Raw genomic sequence first — 26,738 nt, 5'->3', positions numbered from 1 at the left:
GTGGTGGTGTGTGGTGCTATGTGGTGGTGGTGTGTGGTGCTATGTGGTGATATGTAGTGTGTGTTGGTAGCGGTGGTGTGTTGGTATATATCTTCAAATCCTGATGTTCTTGCTTCAATCTCCCAAGTGCTAAGGTTACAGGTGTGTGCCACCACACCAAATTTATGCAGTGCTGGGGATCGAACCTAGAGCTGGGCATGCTGGGTAAGCACTCAACCAACAGAGCTACATCCTCATTTCTATTTCTAATACTTGTTTGTTTGTCTGGAGATAGGGTCTCACTATGTAGCCTTGGCTGGCCTGAACTCAGAGATCCACCCTGCCCATGGCTCCCCAGTGTCACCTATTTCTAGTTTTTTAAAATGATCTGTAAACTACGTATTTTTACAGATGAGGGAACTTACAGAGAACACTGAGGTATTTTACTTTCCCAAGCCCGGTGCTGGTGTGCACACAGATGCATCTTTATACGGAGGCTTCCAATCGCCTGGCGGCACAGGATGCTATCAACAGCCAGCAGCTGATAGAGGTAGAGTCTAACTCATGCCTACCCCACCCAAGTCCTTGGGCTCTCTCCTACACAGCTTTCCGGTGGAAGCTGGCCAGTCCTCACAGTGTGACATTATCTAGGTCATGGTGTCACAAGGAGCTGCTCTTCGGCTGTCCTGAGAACCACTCCAGGCAGTCCCAGTTCTGAGACCTGACTCATATCTACACAAACCGCACAAGCTTGAGGACACAGGAAAGCCACGCCCTTCTCACTTCCAAGGACAACCTGGGAACTAGAGTGTCAGCTTGGCCAACAAGATTCCTTTTTGAGCAAAAGTTACACAGGAACTCCGAATCCCAAGTTCACGCTGGTGAGTGTGAAGTCTGTGAGCTAGGGGAGTGCAAATGGAGTGTGGGAAAGAGCTTAGCTTTGCCAGCAATGAGGGAACTTCTGTCCACTGGACTGACTGTCAGCAATGGGTCTGGGAGTACTCCAAAGCTGTTGACCACTACTTCCTCTTACCTGGCGCTGTGAGCTAAGAGTTTACGTTCCTAAAAATTCACATGCGGGGGCTGCTGAGATGGCTCCACAGGTAAAGGTGCTTACCTCCAAGCCTGATCAGCCAAGTTCAATTCCCAGAACCCACATGGTGGAATGAGAGTATCAACTCCTGCAGGTTATCCTCTGACGTCCACCATGGCTTGAGTGTGTGTAGACAGGCGGGCACGTATACACACACACACACACACACACACACACACACACACACACACACACTGCGGGGGGAAGAGGATGGATAAATAAATACATGTAAAAAAAATTAATTCACATATGGGAATCCTAGTCGCCAATGTACTGGCTTGAGAGGTAGAGCCCTTAGGAGGTAACTGGATATAGAATGAAGTCAGGAGGATAAAATCCCTATGATGCCCATGATGAGAACAGTACCCCTATTTAAAGAGGGGAAAGGCTGGGGCTGTAGCTCAGGGGCACACACCACTTGCCTAGATTGTCCAGGCCATAGATGTGACCCCTGACACTATAAAAGAAAGAGAAGACAGACTACATCACACTTTCTCTTACTCTGCCATAGGAGAACACACCAAGAAGGTGTGTGTCTCCTGGGATCCAGGGAGAGTAACCCTCACCAGAGCCCAACCATGCTAACACCTTGGTCTTGCCCTTTCAGGATCCAGAGCAGTAAGAAATATCTGCCTAAGCCACGCATGGTATGTATTTCCTACAGCAGCCTGAGCTGACGGTGTGGTCAGAGCAGGTGACCACCTTTAAGTGTCACCCCAGCTTGTCCTTCTGTAACTTCTGTCCTGACTGTGATGTCTCTGTGGACACACTAATGTCATCTTCCTGAGAGCCGCCACAGCACACACGTACCCCAGCTCAAGATACAGTTTTGCGCTCTCTGCAGATTGTGGATGCTAGACAGGAAGGACTTCAGCCTGCAGCTCTGGCCCCAGACACACCACCTTGGTGGAGCGAGGCCACTCCAGGAATATCTGGTATATCTGGTCCATGAAATAAACTTCAAAAGAGAAACTCAAGTGGTTTCATGGGGTCTTTGGAAAGCCTGGCTAGTACCTACCTCCCCACTTCCCCTCAATACAGAGCTTTAAGACATGGCCCACAGTTACCTTCCCATCCCATCCTCCAGGCCACCATGTCCATTTGGTAGGAACTAATGAATAAGCACTAGCCCAGCCCTGTTATTTGGAAAGCTTTTTTTTTTTTTTTTTTCTTTTGTTCTTCCCCAAATCTATCTGGGCAGGCTCAGGCCAGTTCGCCAACAGGGGTCCTCATTAAAGTCTGAAAATACATCGTAAAGCAAAGCTGGAAACTGGCAGCCCAGACATTACAGCAGACTGCTAACAAGGAAATCAGCACAAATTAAGACACAGCTAGACAGAAGCCAAGCAACTTGCCGTTGCATAAATTACGTGTATTAGAAGCAGGGAATGAGAGGGCTGGAGAGCCCGCCACGGGCGCCGCCGCAGAGACACACCACACCACAGAGATCAAGCGTGCTCAGCCTTCATTGACAAAGAATTTAAAATAGATGACGAGGCTCTCAGTGGCAACTATCTAAATTGCTATGTGACTGGAATAAAAAAAAACCATCCTTGTTCCATTCATAATTTAAAGGCTGAGAGGGGTGGAAATCGGTTTCTTTAAATCATCAGTTGTGGTCTTTGTGTGTCAAGGGAAGAGCGTTGGGAGCCTCCACATCACCTTCTCTTAGATGGGAAGATGACTGAGTCTTTACTGAGAAGGCTGTTAAATTAAATCACTCTGGCAAAAGACACACAGCCCTCTGGCCGACTACAAGCGAACAGGGGGTAAAGGTACTGACTTGGTGCTTCATTATTCTTCGCCTCCCCCATTCACAGAGTCACTGTCCAGTTTTGTTTGTTTGTTGTTTTCAAATAAGATTCCCCCAGAGCTGAGTTAGGTGCGGTCCTGGGCAAACTGCCCTTCTTTTTCCCCATTCCCACTGTAAGTGCGTGTGCACGCACACCCACAGGGCACACAAGGACAGCTTGGTGCCTCCGAGACCTGACGTCTCTCTCCACCAGCAGCACCCTGAATGAAGCTGCCTGGAGGGCCCCACGATATATTCCCTTGCCTTCGTTGATGACATTTTGAGCAACTCCAAGTATTCTAGAATACCACTATCCTTCTGTTCTGCCTGAAGCACCTTTGCCCTCCTTTGGCGAATGCCGACTTAGCGTTGGGGCCTGTGACAGTTAATTCTGACTGACACTTTTAGCATCACCACGGGAACGAACACATGAGCTTGTCTGTGAGGGATTTTTTTACAGTTAGCTTAACTGAAGTGGGAAGACCCATCTTAAACATGGGTGGCGCTATTCCCTAGGCTGGGGTCCCAGACTAAACAAAAAGGAGCAAATGCACTCCTTCCTCTCCGATTCCTGCCTGTGGCCAGCTGCCTCAGACTCGTGATGCCATAACTCCCTGCCACAGTGGACTGTGCCCTCAAACTGCCAACCCAAGTAAACTCCTCCTTCGTGCGCTGGTTGTGTTAGGTGTTTTGACACCATCAGAAAGCAGCCGGAACAGATACTGCAGCACTGTGCTCTTCCTGGAGCTCCAATGTCACTCCGAGGTCAGCACGCAGAAGGTGAGGAGCCCGGCATGGAGCCTTTCTCCTTTCTCTTGGGGACCAACACGTGCTAGCTCTGTTCTCCGAGCTGTCAAGCCGGTTACATCCGGCTCGGGCTGAAAGCACCCCCGAGGGGGAGCTGAGCAGCCTTTCGGTTCTAGCAACACACCGTCCTGCATTTCAAAGGTTTTCCCTATCTTTATTTGCCATTAGGATTCCGTATCTCATAAGGTGAGAAGTGGCCTCATGACTCACAGAGATTTATTATTGAAGGACTGTGCTCCTGCGTCCTAAAGAGCAACTAATCACAGCAATGGAATGGACTTCTTTGGTCTCACACTTGGTTGAGCAGGCCGACACCAAGGCTCCACTGGTTAATATTTCAGTTCCTTTTCTTTTTTCTTTTTTTCCTTCTGAGATCCATCACCATCTAGGTCACCGTGTTTCTCCATGTCCCCATCTATTAAACAGGGCTGAGAGGTAAAAGCTCACATGCAGTCCTTCTTGTTATCTTCATCTTGTCCCAGGTGATATGTGCGCATGACATGACTTTTATGTTTGTTTGACCTATTTACCCAAGAGCAAAGATGGAAAGCTGCCTGTCCCACAATGCTGAGAGCTCACGGGGAGACAGAAAGGAAACTGCCAGAGCAAACGTCTTGGAGTCGATGGCAAAGGTCAGAGGAAAATGAGCATTTCTCCCAGTGAGGGTCCTTCCATCCCTACATCTGTGAGGGCTTACACAGCTGGGACGGGGCGTTCTCTTTGTACCCAGAATGTCATTTCTTCTCTGGTTTCCAGAGTGTGTAGTAGACAGGAAGAGCTCACCAATCCCTTGTAAGGTTGGTACCCTCCTTTAGGGTACTACAACCCTCCCCCAAGTCCTCATGATAGGACAGAGGAGGAGGAGCAAGAGGGGGAGGAAAAAGGAAGGAGATTGAGTGTGGTCAATTCTTAGAACAAAAATCAAACCAGATATTTGGCTGAATTGACAGCTCAATTCATTACTCACTGAGGCCCGTTTTAGAAACAGTTCTCAAGTCCCTGGGAGCCTCCGACCTTTGAGTAGTGACTATTGATCTCTGATGCCTGGCTAAGCTACTGCCCAGAACCCCTAGCGGCAGTGGCATCGACTTGACCCAGAAATAAACTGGGGGCAGAGAAAAGGCAGGAAGTAAGAGCAAGATGCAAAGTGAACGCTGCCAATCGATGCAGTTGAGTAAGTGTGGACACCACAGGCTCTCAGCTTCACCAGCCTCGGCCTGGCAAGCAGTTCAGGTCTATGGGCTGGCTTGGCAGCAAGCACCTCTCACTGTCTCTGGTCATTCTCTTTCTCCCTCAGAAAACCCCTGCGGGTGGGCTGGGGCAATGGCTCAGTCGGGAAAATGTGTGCCTGGACTGCACGGGGACCTGAGGCCAATCCTCGGAATCTACATTTTAAAGAAAAACTTCAAGTGAAATGGTGACTACTTAGCCAGAGGGTTAGAAGAAAGAAGTGGATCACTGGGGCTCCCTGCTCAGCCAAGCTAGTCGATTTGGTGAGTTCCAAGCCAATGAGAGACCTTGTCTCAAAAAAAAAAAAAAAAATAGCGTCAGTGAGATGCTTTGGCCAGTACTTGCTACCCAACTTGACTACTGGAGTTTAATCCACCTGGCGGAAGGAGAGACCCAACCCCAACAAGCTGTCCTCTGGCCTCCACACGCGCACCTTACAACAGTGGTTCTCAACCTTCCTAATGCCGTGACCCTCTAACGCAGTTCCTCAGATTGTGGTGATCTCCAACCACAGAGTTATTTTCATTGCTGCTTCATAACTGTAATTTTGCTGCTGTTATGAACTGTGACATAAATATCCCATATGCAGGACATCTAATGTGTGACCCCCGCGAAGGGGTCGCTTGACCCCCAGAGTGGTCTTGACCCGCAGGCTGAGAGCCACTGCCTCAGTATGAGCACCCACCCACTGTATTTTTTTTTTTCAAAAAATAAAGGTAATAAAAACATAGACAGCATCTGAGGAATGACCCCAGAAGCCAGCACCGGTCATGGCCCCATTGGAAGCTTGCCTTTCCAGTAGCCAAAGGACAGGATGAAAATCTGCTGGCCTCCCGCCAAAGCAACTTCCTTCAGACCTCACAGGCTCAGATGGACAGAACAGAGGCGTTCCCACCACACTGAGCTTGCACCTGGCCCTCTTCTGCTCACAGTGACGCCTCAGTAGAGCACAGAAAGAGGTGGCTGGGTCTCCCAGATCTCAGCTTAAAAAATGACCCGGATGTTTCCTGGGGAATCCAGTGGATGCCCCAGTAGACGCTCTTAAACATTTAGAAGCCGGTTATGTGGGGAGATCTGTCCAGAATAACTGTCTCCCCAGAAGAAAAAAAAAATCAACATGCAAAATTCAAGATGTACAAGAAGCATGGTGGTTCATGTCTTTAATCTCAGCACTTGGGAGGCCGAGGAGGGCAGATCTCTGTGAGGTTGAGGTCAGTCAGTCTGGCCTACACAGCGAGTTCCAGGACAGCCAGGACTACACAATGAAAGCTTGTCTCAAAAAAAGTAGGGCTGGGTGTAGTAGCGCATGCCTTTAGTTCCAGGACTCAGGAGGCAGAGGCTAGACAAGCCTGGTCTACAAACAGAGTTCCAGGACAGCCAGGGCTACACAGAGAAACCCTGTCTTGAAAAAAAAAAAAAAAAAAAAAAAAAAGGATCAATGACATTTTAAAAATAATTTCAGTTTCCACACACCCTGTTTTTTTTTTTGAGATAAGGTCGTAGGCTCTTAGCCCAGGATGGCCTTCAACTTGCAGTCTTCCTGACTCAGCTTCCAGAATGCTGAGATCACAGGTGTGCCCCACGATGCCTGGCTCTAAAGTCCATTTATTGATGAGCAGATATTAACTGCTCCTTATACAGGAAACCCTGAACTTGCATCAGGAGTGTAGGTGGGGAAAAGACAAATTACTCCCCACCCCCACCCTCCCACCCCCGCCCCAAGCCCAGGGCTAGGAGGGGCCTGTGTGCAGACACAATACATTACAAGTGGGCAGCTTGAAGCAGCAGAACCGGAAGCCAAAGACTTTAAATGAAGGTGTCAGCGGGGTCAGTTTCTTTTGGAGCAGTGGTTCTCAACCTTCCTGATGCTGTGACCCTTTCATACAGTTCCTCATGTTGTGATGACCCCCAACCATAAAATTATTTCGTTGCTACTTTGTAACTGTAATTTTACTACTGTTAGGAATTGTAATGTAAATATCTGATAAGCAGGATATCTGATATGGGACCCCTGTGACAGGGTCGCTCTACCCCTAAAGGGGTCACCATACAGGTTGAAAACCATTGTTCTGGAAGCTGAGGGAGATGCTATTCTTTCTCTCTCCAAACTTCCTGTGGCTGACCGCAGTCCTTGGTAGAGACACATCCCTCTGATCTCTGCCTCTATCCTTGTATTTACTGCCTCTGTATCCTCTTTTATTCATTGTTATGTTTTGGTTTTTGAGATGAGGGTCTACATAGCCCAGGCTGGCCTTAAATTCTTGACCCTCCTGTCTAATATTTCTGAACGCTAGAACAGAATCATAGGCATGCACCACTGTGCCCCTGCTCCCCGCTCCTCTCACAAGGATAATAGTCATTGGATTTGCTTCGCCTTAACCCATTGTCATCAAATCATCAAGATCCTTTGGCGCACACGCCTTTAATCCCAGCACTCTCTGCGAGTTCAAGGCCAGCCTGGTCTACAGAGTGAGTTCCAGGACAGGCTCCAAAGCTACACAGAGAAACTCTGTCCTGAAAAACAAAACAAAACAAACAAACGAAAAGATCCTTCACTACTCGAATTTGTGAAGACTCTGAGGTTCTTGGTAGACATGAAATTGGAAGGGAGTGTGTGTGTGTGTGTGGGGGGGTGCTATTTAACACAACCCATGTGGTCAGCCATGGAAAGATTCACCATGTAAAGCTGTAAGGGCAGGGCACACGTGACCCCTGGTAAACTGAGACCTAAGTGGTAAACAGCAACTCAAGAAACAGGAAGTGGACAGTGAGCACATGAATTATCCACCACACAGATCAGTAAAGTGTGACCCACCCAGGGAGGTGACTACTGAAGTCAGACGGAAGACAGGGGAGAAGCAGGGGAGAAACACAATTCGTGAGATGTTTTATGGAGTTAAGTTTGGGTTGTAAATGTCTCTGAAAGATTGGAAGCAGAAGAAGAATCCAGAAAGTTCACCTTGGCTGAGATGAGCACGATGGTGAAGTCAGATGCAAGGGTCTTTTATCTCAAGGAAAAGCTCCAAGTATTGGAACGCTTGAGGCAGAAACTCTGTGGAGACGTTCCACATGTTGTCCCGAGCAACTAGCTGAAGCCACTCCCACTGAGCCAAATGTAGGGTTTTACAAACACAGACAGGATCCAATGCTGGCCAGCCACGCCCCTGCATCCAGCTGAATCAACACTGACCCAAAGGGGTATGGGGACCCCAAAGGAGTCTGCAAGCCCTTCTTACACTTGTTCTCCGTCTAAGCAGGGAAAGGAGCTGGGATGTGAACAAGACTTTTCAATGACTGTCCTGTAAACACTACACCCATCAGACGCGTACACGCTCCCTTTTATGGTCCATGAACTGTACGTCCCTTAAATGCTACTTGGCGTCTGTTCACAGATAAATGTGTGTCCTCAGTAGCTCTCAGTCTGCTCGTCATAGGCCATCCACTCTCTTGAGCATCCAGGCAACTGTCTCACATCTTCCCCTCTGGACTCCAAAAGCTCCAGGTGTGAGCACATGTAAGACTTGATTGTTTACCCTCCTCTTAACCCGCCTCCCCTTTTGGAAAGTGAATAACTTGAGGGCAAGAAATTTTGTCTTGTCCACCTCTAAATTCTCAACTCCTAGCATACATACATCTTACCAAGTGAATGGACAGATGATGAGTGGGTGGATACATGGATTGGTGGATGGATGGAGGACAAGAGGATGACTGGTAGATGAATGGATGGATGGATAGATGGATGACTAGAGGATGGATGGATGGGTGATGGAAAGATGGACGGATAGATGGATGAACAGATGACATATGGGTGGAGGATAGGCAAATAAGTGTATGTATGGATATATGGCTATATCTTGATGATACTATACTGGCTTCAAATCTAATAAATCAATAAAGTAATGAAATCAACATAGATTCATCAACTGATTATTAAAGTGCTTTGTGGGAGCTGGAGACATGGCTCAGTAGATAAGAGCACTCATTGCCCTTAAAGAGGACTTGGGTTCAATTTCCAGCACTCATATGGTGGCTTATAACATCTATAACCCCAGTTCCTGAGGTTCTAACAGGCACACGAGCACATACAGGCAAAACATAAAAGCAAATAAATGTAGAAAAAAATTAAGTATTTTACACTATCTACACCCGCATGAAAAACTAGAAAGACACAAAGCATTGCTTGGCGTTCTCAAGACTCACCTCATTCCTTCAGAAGCCATCTTGTCAAGATTAGGGGTGACCTTTGTTTCTGCCCAGTTTGCTCCCAGGTCACCCCATCCCATATCATCAGCCAAAATAATCACAATGTTTGGTTTGGGAGCTCTTGTTCTCCCACTGATGGAGAAATCCACGAGAGGGTAGAGAAATCCAGAGAAAGTCATGCCAACCAGCAAAACCTTTAGAAAAAGCCAGCCCATGGTGGCACACAGAGACTCCTGTTGTCTTGATCGAGTGATAACGGGCCACCACCACAGATTTCTCTAAGAGTTTTCTCTTTGTTCACCTTGAGTGCAGGAAGGCACCAAGGAGCATGGTTCTAGTTGGCAAAAAAAAAAACCCTGGTGTTAAAAATGGCTACAGAAATGGTAGAACTACAGACAAAAGGACCCCGTCTGGAATCCTAATCCAAGAGAGTCAGGAAATATGTCACCCTAAATTGGATTGGTCCCCTGGAGATGTCTTCTCGTCACAGCTTAGTAAGATGATTGGCTGGGTGCAGCATTCAACTATCAATGTCAATCACCACTCTTGGGCCACTCAGCGCATAAGTGACCCTCCGCACTCAAGGAGGCTAGAGCCACAACACAAGTCTTGCATCTGCTTAGGACTCCAGCTGGTGATTACAGGATAAATTCTCACATCTGCAGAACACCTGGATGTTCTAGAAGCCACAGTCAGCCCCAAATGAGTTTCTAAGTTCCAGATGGTTGAGGTTTCTGTAAGGTTTCCTGAAAGAACAAAACCTGACAAGAAAACAAGAGTTGAAAATAGCCAGGCCGGTTGTGCTGTACTCAGTAGCTGGGGAAATAATCACTTTCCCATGCCAACAGATGTTTTCCTTCTTATTTGAGTGCTTAACTGGCTCTCGGTTTCTTCCACCTGAAAAACAGGGATGACAATAATATTCACAACAGAGCTATAGTAACAGGATTGGCGGTAACATTCCAGATGACTTCTTACACCTCACCCATGCTATAGGTGAGACTACTGAAGCTCAGCACCCTGGGTAGGATGAATTATCAGCCGGACGACAGTCTGATAATCCCCTCCCTGAGTGCTTCCCCACACCCACCACCACAAGTGGTCAAACTCATTGAGAATTTTAGAAGAAAAGGCAAAGTCCCATTATCAAGACACAATTGTTTATAACGGCCATGCTATGACCTAATGTTTCCATAAGAAACTCTTGGCATATGTTAATCTAGGAGGCTCAGAACACAGCTCTGTTGGCAGAGTGCTTGCCTGGATGACACAAAGCCCTAGGTTTGATCATAAACCAGGTGTGGTCAGTGTTCGACTGTAATACCAGCATTTGTGAGGCAGAGACAAGAGGGCCAGACATTTAAAATAATCTTCAACTAGTCTGAGACCAGCCTGAGATACCTAAGATACTGTCTCAAAGCAAACAAACAGCCTCCCCCAGAAAAATTAATTTAAGAAAAAAAGATAATTATGAAAACAAAGTTTATAATAGACTCTATGTGGAGAACATATGTCTGTTCTGTAGAATGCTTTCAATTTTTTTCTGTATGTTCATAATTTTCATAATTAAATGCTGCCAAAAAAGTTCCAAAGAATTAATAGAAACATGTCCCTGTACATTCTAAGCATGATGTTTTTAGTAAGAAAATCTGGGGCTGGGAGGTGTAGCTCATTGGCAGAGTGCCAATTTAGCACGCACAAGGCCCTGACTTCATCCCTACCCATCCCATCAAAAAAATCAAACAAACAACAACAAAAAACATTAAATCAATGATTCTCACCCTTGCACATGCATATAAATTAGCAAACTCGGAGCTGAGGACGTAACTCAGTCGAGTGCTTGCCTAGCATACACATGCACAAAGCCCCGGATTTGAGCTCTAGCATTCCATAAACTGTGCATGGTGAAATACATCCAGGATCCCAGCATTCTGGAGGCTGGAGCAGAAAGATCTAAAATGCAAGGTCATCCTCTAATATATAGCCAGTTAAAGGCTAGCCTGGGCTCCAAGAGACCCACTCTCAAAGAAAAATGCAAATTCAGTGGGAAGGCTGGGACCATTTTTTGTTTGTTGGACTGATTTCTCAAGACAGGATCTCACGTAGCGCCAACTGAGTATACAGCACAAGATGACCTTGAATTCCTGATCCTCGTACTTTTACCCCCCTCAAGCTGGGATTACAGGTGTGAGCCATCACATCTGGCTTTGAGAAATGAATGTGAGCAAGCCCCCAGGTGAGAACTTCACCATTTGTCCTTGGTTCATTCTTGGAATAGAAAGATCTTGGAGAATAAGAATCTCATGACTCCAGGCCTAGGAGAGAAAGGAAACGGCATGGCCGAAGGGGCGATGACTCAGCCCCGGTGGACAGAGCCGAAAGCAATGTATCATCAGACCAAGTTCCGAAACCAGGGCTAGACGTTCAGCTGGAGGCAGCAGACAGAGCTGGGAACAAAGTCAAACCACTCTTCCTTTACTTACAGGCTCTAAACCCGCAAGGTGACATGGTGTTGAAATTCTAGAGCAAATAACAGCCTCCCACCCATGGAAGCCATCAATGAACCAATCTGTAAAATAAAAAAATGCTACAGGCTGGGACTATTTCACATGCTATTTCTGAATAAATAAATAATCTGGGGGAGGGGGGGTGAGACAGGGTTTCTCTGTGTAGCCCTGGCTGTCCTGGAACTCTCTCTGTAGACAAGGCTAGCCTTGAACTCACAGAGATCCGCCTGTCTCTGTTTCTGGAGTCCTGGGATTAAAGGCAAGAGCCACCATTGCCTGGCCAAAAAAAAAAAAATTATGTTTCTTTGTGAGCCAGACATGGTGGTATGTCTCATCAATCCCAGCATTTGGGAGGCAGAAGCAAGTGGATCTCTGCGAGTTTGAGGCCAGCCTGGTCTCTGTAGCAAACTCTAGGCCAGTCAGGGCTGCATAGTGAGACCCCCATCTCAAAAAGAAAAAGGAAAAACCTAATTATATGTTTTTTGTGCATATGTGTGTTCACACAAGCCATGGCACTCACATGTGTAGGTCAGAAGACAGCTTGCAGGATTCAGTTCTCTCCTTCCATCAGGTGGGTACCAGGGATCAAGCTCAGGCTATTAGGTTCGGTGGCAAGCACCGTTACCCATCTCAATAGCCAGGCATTCCGACCAGCTAATCCCACGGCTAGCTTCAGGGGACGGGGGTGATTGGAGTAACACATTCTGGAAGACCTTGATAAAAGCAAAGGACTGGTTCAAATCAAACAGAAGTCTAAACAGCGTTGGCTCATCTGGGGACTCCGTGAGCTAAGCGTTTGGAAATGCAAACTCTTTCCACTTCCCAAAAGGAGTCCTTTTCCCACTTGATTAGATTCAAGTAGTGTTGGCTGATCTTGAGGTCCCAAAGACTTCTCCCTTTCTGGAAGACTCTTGAATAAGGAGGGTGCTTACCAAACACTGTTCACCTGCCAGTTAATTCCCAGCCTCCTCCTACCGGCTTTAACCCAAGCAACAGCCACGGGAGGTTTTTCTTCTCAAAGCCGCTTAGCTTAGGGCACCGGTGTGGCCTCATTTCTGGTCAATAATCCACCTCAGGATGACCTGGCCGTACAAGAATTCCAGGGGGAGGGAAATTCATTTAAGAAGGAAGCTAAAATTAAAGTGGAAATCGAACTAGACTGGCTTCCTCTGGAGTTCCAGGATAAGACATTCTTTTGAGGATTTGCAAAAGGAAGCAGGAACACCACACTTCAAATTGCCATAGAATGGAAGTGAGCTCAGCCGGCCAGCAGACTATCTCGGATTTCTTCACATCCAGACCGCCAAGGGGACCTTTAAGCCCTTTCTGATCATGTATTTACTTTCTTTAACTGAAGGGAAGAGACAAACCAGACGGTTGAAGATTGGGCTTGAAGCCCGGGCTTCAGTAAAGAGTCATGCTAAGACTCTGAGCTCTTTGTCCTAAAGAAAGTGGCCCCACGTGTTGCCTGGGGATGTCACCCGATGTCAGTTTCCCAACTCTGTCTTTATGACTATCTCAAGAAGGAGGGCTAGAGAGACAGCCAAAGTGCTTGGGTTTTATATGGGTTCTGGGGAATTGAACTTATGAGGACGTGACACAAAGACTAGTGTGGTGGCCCGGGCTTCTCCTCCCAGCACACAGATCCTTGAGGCTTTCTGGCCAGCCAGCCTAACCAAATTAGGAATTAGCAAGTTCCAGGCCAGTGAAAGCCCCTGTCTCATCAAACAAGGTGGGAAGTGTCCCAAGGAAAGACATCTGAGGTTGGCTTCTGGTCTGGATGTGCATGTGCACCCCACGTCTCGAAAAATGTGCACACAGAAAAGGAGAAGAGAGCAAGCACAGGCCAGGAGCTCTGTCCCAGAAGCGGGAGCCAAGAGGGAATCTTTGACAAACTAAACATTCACTCTTCCACCGCGTCAGTGGAAGGTACTGGGACCACCTATCTCCGCACATCACTAAAGGAAGCCCATCAGCTTGCATGGCTCACTGTGATGGGTCCCTACCAAGCAGGCATCGACAACTCCCCAGACCTCCACTTTCCCAAGGCAAGCAGTGCAAACCTCAACTGCCAATCAACCTCACCAGTTCCTGTTCTCTCCAACCCCCACTTCGTTGGTCTTGATTCTAGAGGTTGAACCCAAGCCCTTTATGCATGTGAAGCAGCTGCTAGTCCATCACCTACATCCCCAGCCAGAGACCAGCTATAAAGCAAGGCTGCGAGGTACGTTAAAGGTCGGTTTCTCTTTCGTTTCCAGGCTTGCTCATGGCTGAGGGCAGAGAAAGGACCCGCGAGCAGGCTCTCAGCTGACATGCATGGGCGAAGGCAACCTGAAGGTCTGCTGAGCAGTGTCTGAGCAACCCCGTGCTGGAAGTCCACTCAATCACCTGACCCTGGCTTCCCACAGACCTCCCTGTGGCCAAGCATCCTCCTAGAGAACCTTGAAAACAGCTGAAATAACAAGGAGGTTGGACAGACCTTTCTGGCACGGGGCTCTGTTGGTTTTCCAGAAATGAAGTTTCTGAGGAACGAAGGCCAACAGAGACAAGGGAGAAAGGAGAAGTGCCTGATTGCAGAGTCCTGCTGTCCCACCAGCCAATTCACAGCAGGGTCCACGCACTGGCAAGGGGCCAGGAGTCACATGGGGACTTACCAGGAGGGGCCTTGGGTGTCCACATGTGGTCTAGGGTGGTTCTCCCAGGCACTCAATCATTGGTCCACCACATGGGCACTAGCACTTTAATCTAGGTACTGTGCACACAGCCGTAAACGAAACAAGACAAAATCCCCACCCTCGAATCACTTAGTCTTTTTGTAGGGGAGTGGAGGATGGAGTAGTAAAATGTGAATGCTGTGGAGCAAATCAAAGCAGAAAGGTGTCAGATATGTGGGGTGGGCAGGTGCACAGTCAAAAAGGGGTTTGGGGTACTCCCACCCAAAAGGTGGTCTATGTCTCTTAGGAGAGAGGGGAATAACAAGCCGTGTTGAAAGGGTACCACAGGCAGAGAAATTAAGGAAGGCCAAGATCTAGTGCAGGGGACGAGCCACAAAGAAGCAAGTGTGAGGACAAGTGTCCCAGTGCTTCCTATTGCCGTGATAAAGACCCAAGACCAAAAGCAACTTAGGGAAGAAAGGGTTTATTTCACCCTAGATCTTAGACCATTAGCAAGGGAAGTCAGGGCAGGAACCTGGAGGCAGGAACTGAAGCAGAGGCCATGGAGGAACACCGCTTACAGGCTTGCTCCCCACGGCTTGCTTGGCTTCTTTTTTGTTTGCTTGCTTTGTTTTTCTGAAACAGGGTTTCTCTGTGCAGCCTTGGCTGTCCTGGAACTCTCTGTAGACCAGACTGGCCTTGAACTCACAGAGATCTGCCTGTCTCTGTCTCCCGAGTCCCGGGATAAAAGGTGTGTAGCACCACCACCTGGCTCAGCTTGCTTTCTTATACCATCCAGGACCACCTGCCTAGTGACAGTGTTGCCCAGTGGGCTGGGCGCTCACATATCAATCTTTAATCAAGAAAACCTCACAGACTTGCCCACAGGCCAGTCGGGTACAGGAATTTTCTCAGTTGACCCACGATGACCCAAGCTAGTGTCAAGTTGACAAATAAACTAACCTTACCAGCCCCAAGGAGGGTGAATGAGTGACTAGCGTAGGAGTCAGAGAGCAACCCAGAGGGGAAGCCAGAAGAGGGCTGGCAGGAGGGCAAGACTGAACAATGACAGAATCCCTGGGGCTGCTGTGTTGAGAAGACAAAAATGTATTTGTAAGCTGTTGGGGAGAGGAAGAAGCCGAGACCTTCGGAATCTCTGGGTGAGGTCTGAGAGCGGTGCTGGGCTAAAGTGGGCAGACACACCTAGAAGGTAGGATGCTGAGGCAGCTCCCTATCAGGTGACACTCTGCAGTGCCTAAGTGGGGGGTGACCTCTTAAATTTTGCTTCATGGCAGAAAACCAGTTACCAACAGAGCCAGACAAAAGGTTATTTAAGAGATATCTTAGCATATCTTCACCATACCTTGTCAGTATGGTACTGTGGAACACTCTTTTTGTACACTATAAATATGTATTACTCTCGTTGACTAATAAAGAGCTGATTGGCCTATAGCTGGGCAGGAGGAGGTTAGGTGGAAAAAACAGACTAAAAGGATGCTGGGAGGAAGAAGGGCAGAGTCACGGGAGTGAGAGTAGTCACCAGCCAGACACAGAAGGAGCTGGACACACAAAATGGGATAGAGTTAAAAGCCATGAGCTTTGGGGCAGCATATAGATTAACAGAAATGGGTTAAGTTGAAAGAGCTAGTTAGTAACAAGCCTGAGCTACTGGCCAAGCGTTTATAAGTAATTTTAAGTCTCTGTGTGGTTATTTGGGGGCAGGAGGTAGGGACAGGAAGGAAAATTCCATTTACAGTATGGAGATGGCTCAACTTAGATTACTTTCTGAGTATGTGAATGTGTGTGTGTGGTAGCAAGAACAACAAAAGTTCAACCAAGGATTCAAAGAACATTTTAAAATTATTTTTTCTTTCTTTCTTTTTTATTTATTTATTTATTTATTTATTTTTTTTTGGAGACAGGATCTCACTATGTAGCCCAGGCTGGTCTCAAATTTTTGGTCCTCCTGCCTCAGCCTCCAGAGTCTGGGAATTCAGTCCTCAGCCTCTATGCTCAGTTCAAAGAATATCTGTAGGGATCTGAACTGTCAATTTGACTGCATTTATGATTATCATGGCAACACACCTCCACACCTCTGGGTATGTCTACAAACACCCCAGAAAGGTGTAGCTTAAGTTTTCCTGCCTGGCCCACAGTCAGGGGAAATCTCTCTCACCTGTCAGTCCCACAGCCGCTCAAACCCGACCAAGTAAACACAGAGACTTATATTGGTTACAAACTGTATGGCCGTGGTAGGCTTCTTGCTAACTGTTCTTATAGCTTAAATTAATCCATTTCCATAAATCTATACCTTGCCACATGGCTTGTGGCTTACCGGGATCTTCACATGCGGCTTGTCATGGTGGCGGCTGGCAGTGTCTACCTCACCCAGCTTCCTGTTCTCTCAATTCTCCTCTCTGTTAGTCCCGCCTATACTTCCTGCCTGGCCACTGGCCAATCAGTGATTTATTTATTGACCAATCAGCAACACATTTGACATACAGACCATCCCACAGCAGAAAGGTTTACCTGAATATCGAGTGTCACCCTGCACGTTAGCAGGAACATCCTATGGAGGTTGGAATACTGGACTAAAGAAAAGAAGAAAATGAGCTCTCTCTCTCCTGCTTTCTGACTTCAGACAAAGTGACCTTCCCTTCCTGCCTTCACGCCTTCCCACCTTGATGGACTTCTACATCCCCTCACAGGTAGATCTAATCTGTGTCCCGGGATAGCTATAAATGGGGCCCAACACAAAAACCATAAACTTCTTTAAAACAGTAGGAGATGTATTTCAATTTAGTTTTTGTTTTGTTTTGTTTTTGGTGGAGGTGTGGGGTTTGCAACTCAATTTTGTGGTTCTCCAGCCTGAGCTTCACAGATGACAATGTCCTGTCTCACTCACAAAAGACTGACTCTGCCTTCTAGTAAATTCAACACACCCTTCCTTCTTTTCTTAAGTCCCTTTCATCAGGTTTTTGTTACAGCAAAGACAAAAGTAACTGATACACCTTTGATAGAATGCCTTTACTGAAGTCAGATGGTGGTGGCGCATGCCTTTAGTCCCAGCACTCTGGAGGCAGAGGCAGAAGTATCTCTGAATTCCAGGCCAGCCTGGTCTAGAGAGAGAATTCCAGGACAGCCAGGACTACACAGAGAAATCCTGTCTCCAAAACAAAACAATAGAATGCCTTCACTAAGGTTGGGAAAGCAATTCCACTTAATTCACTAAGACGTTTATTTACGTGTTTATTTATGTATTCTGCAGCTCAAGCCAGATCCTGTTTGTCCCTTCTGGGAGCCAGAGATGCCAGGAAAGCCATCGCCAGGAGAGAAAGGACATCCTGCCCAGGCTTAGGCCAAGACCACCTGTGGAGATTGTCACAGAAGGAAACCATGTGGTAGAAACCAATCTGGGAGAGCCAAAGTGGCTTCTTGCCATGCATCTAAAAACCCAGTAGCCCTTCAGAAATTATATCTGGGTCTTGAGGCACAGAGCAGAAGACCAGAGTGAGCAGCTGTGCCTCTAAATCCCACCTTCCCTTTAAACCTCTCTCCTCCACCTGAGGACACAAATCAAAACCTACCCCCGGAACACAGTTAATTTTAAAGATTGCCATGTTTACTTATTATTTGCTAAATATTTTATTATAGATGTGGCAAAACATGCCAACCTTGAGAAACCCATGCATACTTATTCAGCTTGTAGACCCAACAATCAACACACAGTCAGTCTGATCAAGATATCTACCTCTCCCCATCTTTTACCCCTCCCCTCTCAATATATACGGAATTGTTTCTATTTGTTTATTTTTAGTCGTGTGTGTATATATATATATATTTCTATACATGTGTATGGCATGTGGATGTAAGTGTTCGCGGACACCAGCGGAGGGTATTGAATCCTCTAGAGCAGGAGTTAGAGGAAGTTGTGAGCCTCTTGACCAGGGTGCAGGAATGAAACTCAGGTCCTCTGGGAGAGCAAGCAGGAAGCACTCTTAGCCACGGAGCAGACATCTCTCCAGACCCATACTAGATTAGTTTTGAGTAAATCCCAGATACCATGTGTTATGTTTTAGATATGAACTATCCTCACTCAAAAAGTTTCTGTGGTAAAAGCTTAATTGCAACTTACATACTTTCATTTATATATATATATATATATATATATATATATATATATATATATATATATACTTATTTTTATTGTATGAATGTTTTGCCTGCATGTATGTCTGTTCACCACATGTGTACCTGGTCACTGAAGAGGTCAGAAGAAGGCATCAGAACCACTGGAACAGGAGTTACAGGCAGTTGTGAGCCACTGTATGGGAACTGGGAAAACCTGGGTCCTCTGCAAGAGCAGCTGGTGCTCTTAACCACTGAGCCATCTTTCCAGGCCCTATTGATGTGCTTTCAAGTCTATTTACTTATTTTATGTGCATGTGAGTGTGCCTGGGCATATGTATGTGCACCATGTGAGTGTAGGAGCCTGCAGAGTCCAGAAGAGGACATCAGATCCCCTGGAACTAGAGTTACAGACGGTTGTGAACCACCATGCGGGTGCTGGAAACCAAACCCAGGTTCTGTGCAAAAACAGTAAGTGATCTTAACTGTTGAGCCATCTCTCCAGGCCCATGATGGGCTTTTAGGAGGTGACTGGTTCATGGGGAGACTAACTTCATCAATGGATTAACCCACCAATGACTTCAGAACTGAATGGGCCATTAGGAAGTGAGGCCTAATTCAAGGAAGTAGTTCATATCTCTTGTCTCCAGATCCTTCCTGGCATCCTACTCTCTGGTTGTACTCTCTCTAGTCTGGTGCTCTGCCCCACCACAGATCCAGAGCCTCTGAAATGTGAGCCAAAATATATCTCCCTTACATTGTTTTTTTTTCCAAGCATTTTGTCATAGCAATAAATAGCAGTTTCACCCACAAATATTCCTATACAGTTCTCTAAAAGATGAAAAAACTTAAATAACTACAGTCTCATTAACACTTGACTTTTTTTTAGATTAACACTTATTTGTTATTGATTCAGAGCCAACAAATATCCAAATGTCTTCCTTTCTTATTGTTTTGGGTTTTTTATTTTGTCTTTAAATGTTCAGTTTGGTTGTGTGTGTGCGTGTGCGTGTGTGTGTGTGTGTGTGTGTGTGTACTTTGAGTATCATTCCTCAGGAGTTGTCCAGCTCTCAGGCTAGACTTGCTGGCCCACAAGTTCAATCCCTACAGCTTGCTTTTTCACGTGGGTGCTAGGCTATGAACTCAGGTCTTCACACGTGGGCAGCAAGCATGTCATCCACTGAGCCATCTCGCAGGCCCCTGGCTTTCCTTTTGGGACAGGCAACACAGCCCAAGCTGGCCTGGAACTTTGATCCTTCTAGCTCAGCCTCGTAAGGGCTGGGATGACAGGTATGCACCACCACACCCGGCTCTCACAAACATTTCCATAGCTCTTCATTTTAATCCACATCTAGACGAGGTCTGCCTGACATACGACGCACTCAGTTCCTGTCTCTTCTCATTTAAATGTTCCCCTCTCCTTTTGCCTGCAGTATACGTATAAATAAATTGGGTTGTTTGCTCCACACTTGGTTGCAAAGTTTGGATTCGGCTAACTGTATCCCCTATGTTATCATTTAATAAAATGTTTCTTCTGCTCTCACTTTCTCTGCAAATGGATTAGAGGATGCAGAAGTAAGATCCGATTCAGGCTCGATTGTTGTTGTGTTTGTTTGTTTGTATGTTTCATCGGACTCCTAAAACTTGGACCACAAAGCCCTAATTCCCTGTGTGATGCTGGTATCTAGAGAAGGTCCCGAAGGTAATTAGGGCAGATGAGGTCATGAGGATGGAGGCCTCCTAACCAGACTAGTGGAGACAATGCATGTTAGCCCCAAAGCAGACACATAGAAGCCAGGGAGGGGCTCCTTTGGAATGGCTCCATGGTGGCCTGCCATGCCTACCTGGCATTTACAGGGCTGCTAGGAATCTGAACTCCAGCCCTTGCATGGCAAGCACTTTACCCACTGAACCATCTCTCCAGCTCTCTTTTCTTTCCTGGAGTGCTGCAGAGCAAACCCTGGGCCTTTTGCATGTTACATAAGCACTCTGTCACTAAGCTATAGCCTACACCCCATGTTTCTAGACTATGAGTCCAGCGTAGACACCTGCTAGCGGGGTGACACTGGATTCCTCATTTAGCTGGAAACAAAGCCATAGTTAACTTCCTCCTTCACTCCCAACAATATAGAAGAATGAAACAACCCAAGCCATGCTCAGGAAGGCTGACTTAACATTATGATTCTACCTCCCCCTTGCTTTGAGGGCTAAAAAGGATACCAGATTCAGAGCACTTTGCAGAAACGAAGGTGACACAAGCCCAAAGCCTTACTGAAATCACTATTGAACAAAAGCATCTCCAGTGGTGAAATCCAGACTCCTGCAGTTATTTGCGCGTCTCCACTGGAGCTGCATGTCAGCCAGCGAAGGTGGGGGCCTCCGGAAGAAGGAAGAAGTCACAAACACCTGGGTCCTAAGCAATGTTACAAGGAAAGTGAAAGATCTTTCTGGTTTACATTTTCCAGCTTCCAGACTATGGCTCCTTGTCACACAATCCCCCATTACTGGTTGTGCTATCTCTGGTAAACGCGAGCTAGGTCCCTCTGCTGGGCAGAGTCTGCTGACAGCTGACATTTCTGGTAAAAGCTCTCTTCCAGCAAACCTGGTTTGGGGCACTGTAGCTATGAGGTCTAAATGACCGGTGGGTGGGAGGTGGAAGGGAAACTTCCCTTCTGCTCTCTTCCTAACTGAACAGAGGAGCTAGACGGCTCATCCACTGGTCTGAGCATGCCAGCCACTCAGCAATGGCAGGAACTTCAGTATGTTTTATGCACGACCTAATCCCAGTACCTTGCCCAGAGAGTGCTCAGTTGATATTTGCTGAATGAGGGCATTTAACACAAACAATGAAGTCCCAGCCCAGTGGGCCCTGCCCTGAAAACCCGGCTTCATCTCCTCGCTTTCCCTAACCTCAGATGACCTTTCTAACGTCTCCTTCCAGACTCTCACTTGTAAAACTTTACTTGTTGAAAGGCTGTCTTAGGGGGCTGGAGGTGTGGATCAGTGGTTGAGTGCTTGCCTAGCACGTGTCTGGTTCCATCCCCAGCTCCAAAGAAAAAAGAAAAAAGAGGAAAAACCAAACAGGGACCCAAGAGATGGCAAAGTCGGCAAAGTGCTTGCTGCTCAAGCATGGGGACCTGAGTTCAGATCCCCAGCACAGACGTAAAAGCTAGGCAAGGTGTTGTGTGTGTGAATCCCAGGGCTGGGGAGATGGAGACCAGAGGAATCCCTGGGGATTGCTGGCCAGCCAGTCTAGCAGAGCAGATGAGCTTCAGGTTTGACAAGAGACCGGATCCCAAATACTTAAGATGGAGAGCAACCAAGGAATATGCCTGGCCTCTGATCTGTACATGCGTACGAGTGTGCACGCGCATGCTCGTGCCACACACACACACACACACACACACACACACACACACACACACGAATAAAAGCCTACCTTTAGTAATAGACATATTTCCTATCATCCTAACTAGATAATAAACAATTTGGAGAAGGGAGCATAACCTCTGGGTGTGGTTTTGTGAGTGATGACTTCATTCATCATCCTGGTCATGGAGGGTAAGCACAGATACACCTCCACCATCCTGCGGAGCATCTCTCCCAAGCCCATCTAACCCTGGAGCCCTGGTTGGACCACAGCAGAGTTCCAACCAGGCAGGGCCTCTCCCAGCCTCTCCTCCATAGGACAGTCCTAGAATCGTGTGCTAGCTGAACTTCTCTAGCCATCAGGAAAAACATGGCTGTCCTCCTGTTCCTTAAGAGTTAAAAAACGAAGGTTTAAGATGGCCATCTTCCAGGGAACCCATGAGTGTCTGTTTAGACAAGACAGGGGAAGCCAGCGACTCTCTTGAGGCAAAGACAGAAGAGTAGGCTTTTATTTCCTTGGCCAAGAGGAGCATGGCAGGTTGAACCACCTCAGCAACTGTCAGGGGAAGCTAGATTTCACTGGAGCAAAGGCCAGTGGTTCTAGACGTAGCTTTCCAACATTTCAGATTAGTTTTCACGACCCAAATCCACATTATAAAGTTTACTAATATCACGTGGATCCATTCCTAAATGCAACGTGATTAACACTTTGTTCTGACAACGTGGGTTTGTTTTGTTAGGACTTCTCCAACAGGCCCAAGGCTATGTTCTCTTCAGTGTGGCTGTTTTTTTCCTTCTTAAACAGTGACAGGATGACACACAAAGATGGAGCGGTAAGCTAGGAAGACTGAGAAGGCTGGGAGAGAAAAGGGGTGGGGTTGAAATCAAAGTTGCTCCAGACTTAATGAGACACAGCCATGGGCAAGGGATCAATAGGGCACTGAATGATAACCGGGTGTGACAGAATGCACAGCACCACAGGCCCCCACTGCTGGGAGTGACCTCACTGTCCCCAAACACAGCATGCTTTCACCCACTCATGCCTTCCTGTCACTCCGTGCACCCCTCCTTTGGCTCACCCACCCATACACACACACACACACACACACACACACACACACACACACACACACTTCCCAAGATCCTCCCCCTGCTTGTTTTATACTCCACAGATCTCCATTCTACCCAACTCCCAAAGCCTGATGCATTGTGGGAGGACACCTCCTGGGAGCCAAGCACAGCGGGAAGCCTTACACTTTCTCTCTTGAGCCTAGGACACAGCAAGGATTCTTGTCATGTCCTTGTTTACACTGTCCTTGTCCATTACCACTAACCCGGCAGAAATTAAGATACTCTGAAAAGACACTTGCATCTCTCCGACTGACTATCGAACTACTGAAACAATGGAGCCCCAAACCCAGGAGCCCCACCACCACCACCAGGGATCACATGATGGCTGAAGGAAGAGACACCATCCAGAAGGAGAACTTGCTTCCCATATCTAACAACTTGTCAGCCATCTTACAGGGTAGGAATGAAGCTCAGACAATGATGGGCAGTATCACACCGTAAGAGGAATTGCTTAGATGTCTCTGGCCCTTTATTTAAACTTCACTCTCACTTCAGGACCGTGAAGATGCACTTAAGTCAGAGCTAGAGGCTCACTGGATCTCTTTATTCCTCTTTCCAATGTGATCACATTGACTAAATAGCCCTTTTCTCCTTTTTCTATTAATTCAGCTGCTTTAATTGGCTTCCTAAGGAAGGGTGGCTGTTCTTGGCCTTTTGAGGTACAGACCGTGACCCCAAGTTCTGTAACACCATCCCTAGCTATTCCTTTCCAAATGTTCACAATCCCTCAGAGGATTTTTCCCCTCCCTCCTTTCTACACTCAACCCAGTGGGAGTCAAGACCACAAGATAAATACACAGCCCCTCTACCTGGAAACTTGAGTTCACTGAAGAGACCCTGATGGCACAGATGCCAGCTTTTCTGCCAACTGGAGAAACGGATATTAGCGTTTTAAAGCAAGAATGAACGATAATGGGATCTAAGCCACTCAAGCAGAACACAAGCCTTTAGGTAGGCGACAGGTGGGTGGGATGTAGACAGGAAGAGGGGAAGTGGAACTGTGACGGATTGAGGCCTTCCCTAACAGCTCCCTCACATTGTTCCCTCTTCTGAGACTACCCTGAAGACCCAGCAGCCCAAAGCAGGCTTGCAGGACCCTCCCTCTGAACTCCAGAGGAGACTCCTTTAGACTACTTCCCAAGATGAAGTTCTCACAGGCTGGTAAAAGCGGTGAGCTTATTTGCAAGCCAGGGTCATATCTGCCTAGCAACCCAACCCGAAGACTTGAGGGACTATAAGTGTGGACAGGGAACAGGCAGGCCAATTCTACACAAAGGAATCTGTTCTCATGCAAATGACCCTTAGCAAGAGGACTAGGGGAAAAAAGGGGAGCTGGGGGCAGCTCTGAGGAAGCTGTTTTCCTCCCTAGAAGATGCTAAGAGACTCTTTCACAACACGCTTACTGCCCTGCCTTCTGCAAAGGCAGAGCCAGGGGGGCTCTGCCTGATCCACAGACTCCCACTGACCCACTGCAGAGGCCGACACTACAGCCCGGCTCTTCGCTTAACTTCCTGATTTTTCTTGGTCCTGTACTCCAGAGACTGCAAAGGTCCCTTTGTTCTTATTTAGGACTAAACAAAGTTAGTTTTGTTTGGGGGTGTTGATTAGCATGGTGATGCAGTACTTTCCCTGAAGAAGTGAGAAAAGCAGAGGTTTTCGTCTTTTCACTGGACCAGTAGGTTTGAGGAGAAAGATGTGAGGCCAGTCTCTAACCAGCACTAGCAGAAATCACCAGCCAGTGGGCAGCATAGGCTGGATTCCAGCCACCTCTCCATTATCCAAACGCACACAGTCCCAGTCAATTTTGGAGTGCTAGTCGCAAGCCAGGCCTGGGGGTTTCTACAGATATCATGTGACCAGTGCTCTTGCCTCAACCTGCCTCATCTCTAAAATGGGGATCGTGCCTACCCTTCACAGAGGTCTGATGGGACCAAAGCACACACGGATGAGGCAAGCATGGTGGAGCAGACCTAACGCTTGGGAGGTGAATTCTGAGGGTCAGGATTTCAAAGTCACCCTCATGGGACTTTATCTCAAAACAAAATAAAACAAAAAACAAGCTGGGCATGGTGGTGCGTGCCTTTAATCCCAGCATTCCAGACGCAGAGGCAGGTGGATCTCTGTAAATTGGAGGCCAGCCTGGTCTACAAAGCTAATTCCAAGACAGACAGGGCTACACAGAGAAACCCTGTGGGAGGAGGGGAGAATCCAAACAAACAAATAAAATCACATGGATGGCACTTAATTCAGTATTGGAGATAACTCAAATATCAAAAAATTATAATTACAATGAAATAGTAGTGCACTATTAATAACTGTACATTATTGTTGTTACCGCCTCCAACAGCAAGATATATTATCAGTCATTCATTGATCGCTAGGACTTCAGGCATTGTCTAATTTTTAAAGTCAAGACGTTGAAAAGGTAGGTGTCATGGCCCATAATCTCAGCCCCGGGGAAGCTGAGGCAGGAAGACTGCAAGCCCGAGACCAGCCTGAGCTACACAGCATGACACTGTCTTAAAAACGTGCCATTTCCAGCCAGGCAGAGTGAATTGTGCCTGTAGTCACAGTTACTGTGCAGGTTGAGGCGGAAGGATGGCATGAGCCTAGGCGTTACAAACCGTGATGAAAGCCCGTGACCCCATTGCTTGGGCGGCTGAAAAAGGAGGATCTTCAGTTTTAGGCCAGTCTTGGCTTAGCTAGTGAGATTATGTCTAAAAAAAAAAAAAAAAGCTAACAAACAAACAAACAAATGGGATCAGGGGGCTGGAGAGATGGCTCAGCGGTTAAGAGCATTGACTGTTCTTCCAGAAGTCCCCAGTTCAACTCCCAGCACCCACATGGCAGCTCACACTGAATTCCAGTTCCAGGGGACCCGACACCCATGGCATAATACCAATGCACGTAAAATAAAAATAAGTAAATAAAAACAAAAACGGGATGAAGAGTTCAAACATAAGTTTGAGGCCAGCCTGGAGACCCTGTGGGGGAGAGGGGTTTATTCCTACAAATTTGCCAGCTACTATTCAGTGGTAACTTGGCAGGAATGGCCATAACAACATACTATGCGTCAATACACCTGCTCTCCACTTAACCCACACCGGATGTTAACAGCACTGGATGACTGAGATCCCAAATCGTAGGGGAAAAAATCATAGAGCAAGGGAGGGTTTTTATTAAAATTTAGAACCAGCGGCTCCTCCCTGTGGAGACCCTCCAGGCACACTCCCAAAGTAGGTTCTCTCAAGTTTCTAACACCATAAAGATATTCTCTGAACCACAACCAAGCAACAGGGGTTGGCGAAGTCTGCAGGGAAATGCAGAGAACACAGCCTTTGCTGTGGAGCAGTTCCCAAAATTCCCCTCGAGGTGTGATATGGAGTCCAGGAAACCAACTTTGCGCCCCCTCTGGCTCTGAACTGTCCCTAATCCTCAGACGCACGTTGTCCTCAGGAGAAACTCATAACTCGGGCTTCCCGGGCAGCAACCATTTAGTTCATAGTGACCTTGGGAGTCAAGAGGCTTGGAGATGTGGGGATCCCGATCCCCTACAGAGGCCTCCCCCGGGGTAAGGCAGTCTTGCACCTGTCCTGGTGTAGCCTCCGGCCTGGGCGGGTGCACGCGCACGGAGCAGAGGGGGATGCTGACTCAGCCATGCTTCTCCCATCCCTTTCGCGCAGCGCGGATGCTGGCTGCTGTGGCTGCAGCCAAGGCGCGCGCGAGGGGGTGTTGGGGGGGAGGCAATGTACCCGCAGCAGCCGAGCAGCGGGCTCCTTGGGGCCCACTGCGGCACTCCCTCCCCATGCCCGGAAGGGGAACTGGCGCGGGGCGCGCGAGTTGAC

The 26,738-nt window shown here is 47.4% G+C and overlaps 1 protein-coding gene across 1 annotated transcript in view; it reads right to left on the bottom strand.

Moving 5' to 3' along the window:
• Arsg (arylsulfatase G) overlaps nucleotides 1–26,738 on the bottom strand; it is a 135,895-nt gene that overhangs the window by 73,659 nt on the left and 35,498 nt on the right. The window contains exon 2 of the mRNA XM_059272035.1: nucleotides 9,102–10,001. Within this exon, the coding sequence (XP_059128018.1) occupies nucleotides 9,102–9,319 (218 nt within the window). The 5' untranslated portion in view covers nucleotides 9,320–10,001. The remainder of the gene's footprint in view (nucleotides 1–9,101; nucleotides 10,002–26,738) is intronic.

Source organism: Peromyscus eremicus, chromosome 8a (assembly GCF_949786415.1).
Source record: "Peromyscus eremicus chromosome 8a, PerEre_H2_v1, whole genome shotgun sequence".
Taxonomy (NCBI): domain Eukaryota; kingdom Metazoa; phylum Chordata; class Mammalia; order Rodentia; family Cricetidae; genus Peromyscus; species Peromyscus eremicus.
This window is presented reverse-complemented; position numbering and strand designations above follow the sequence as displayed.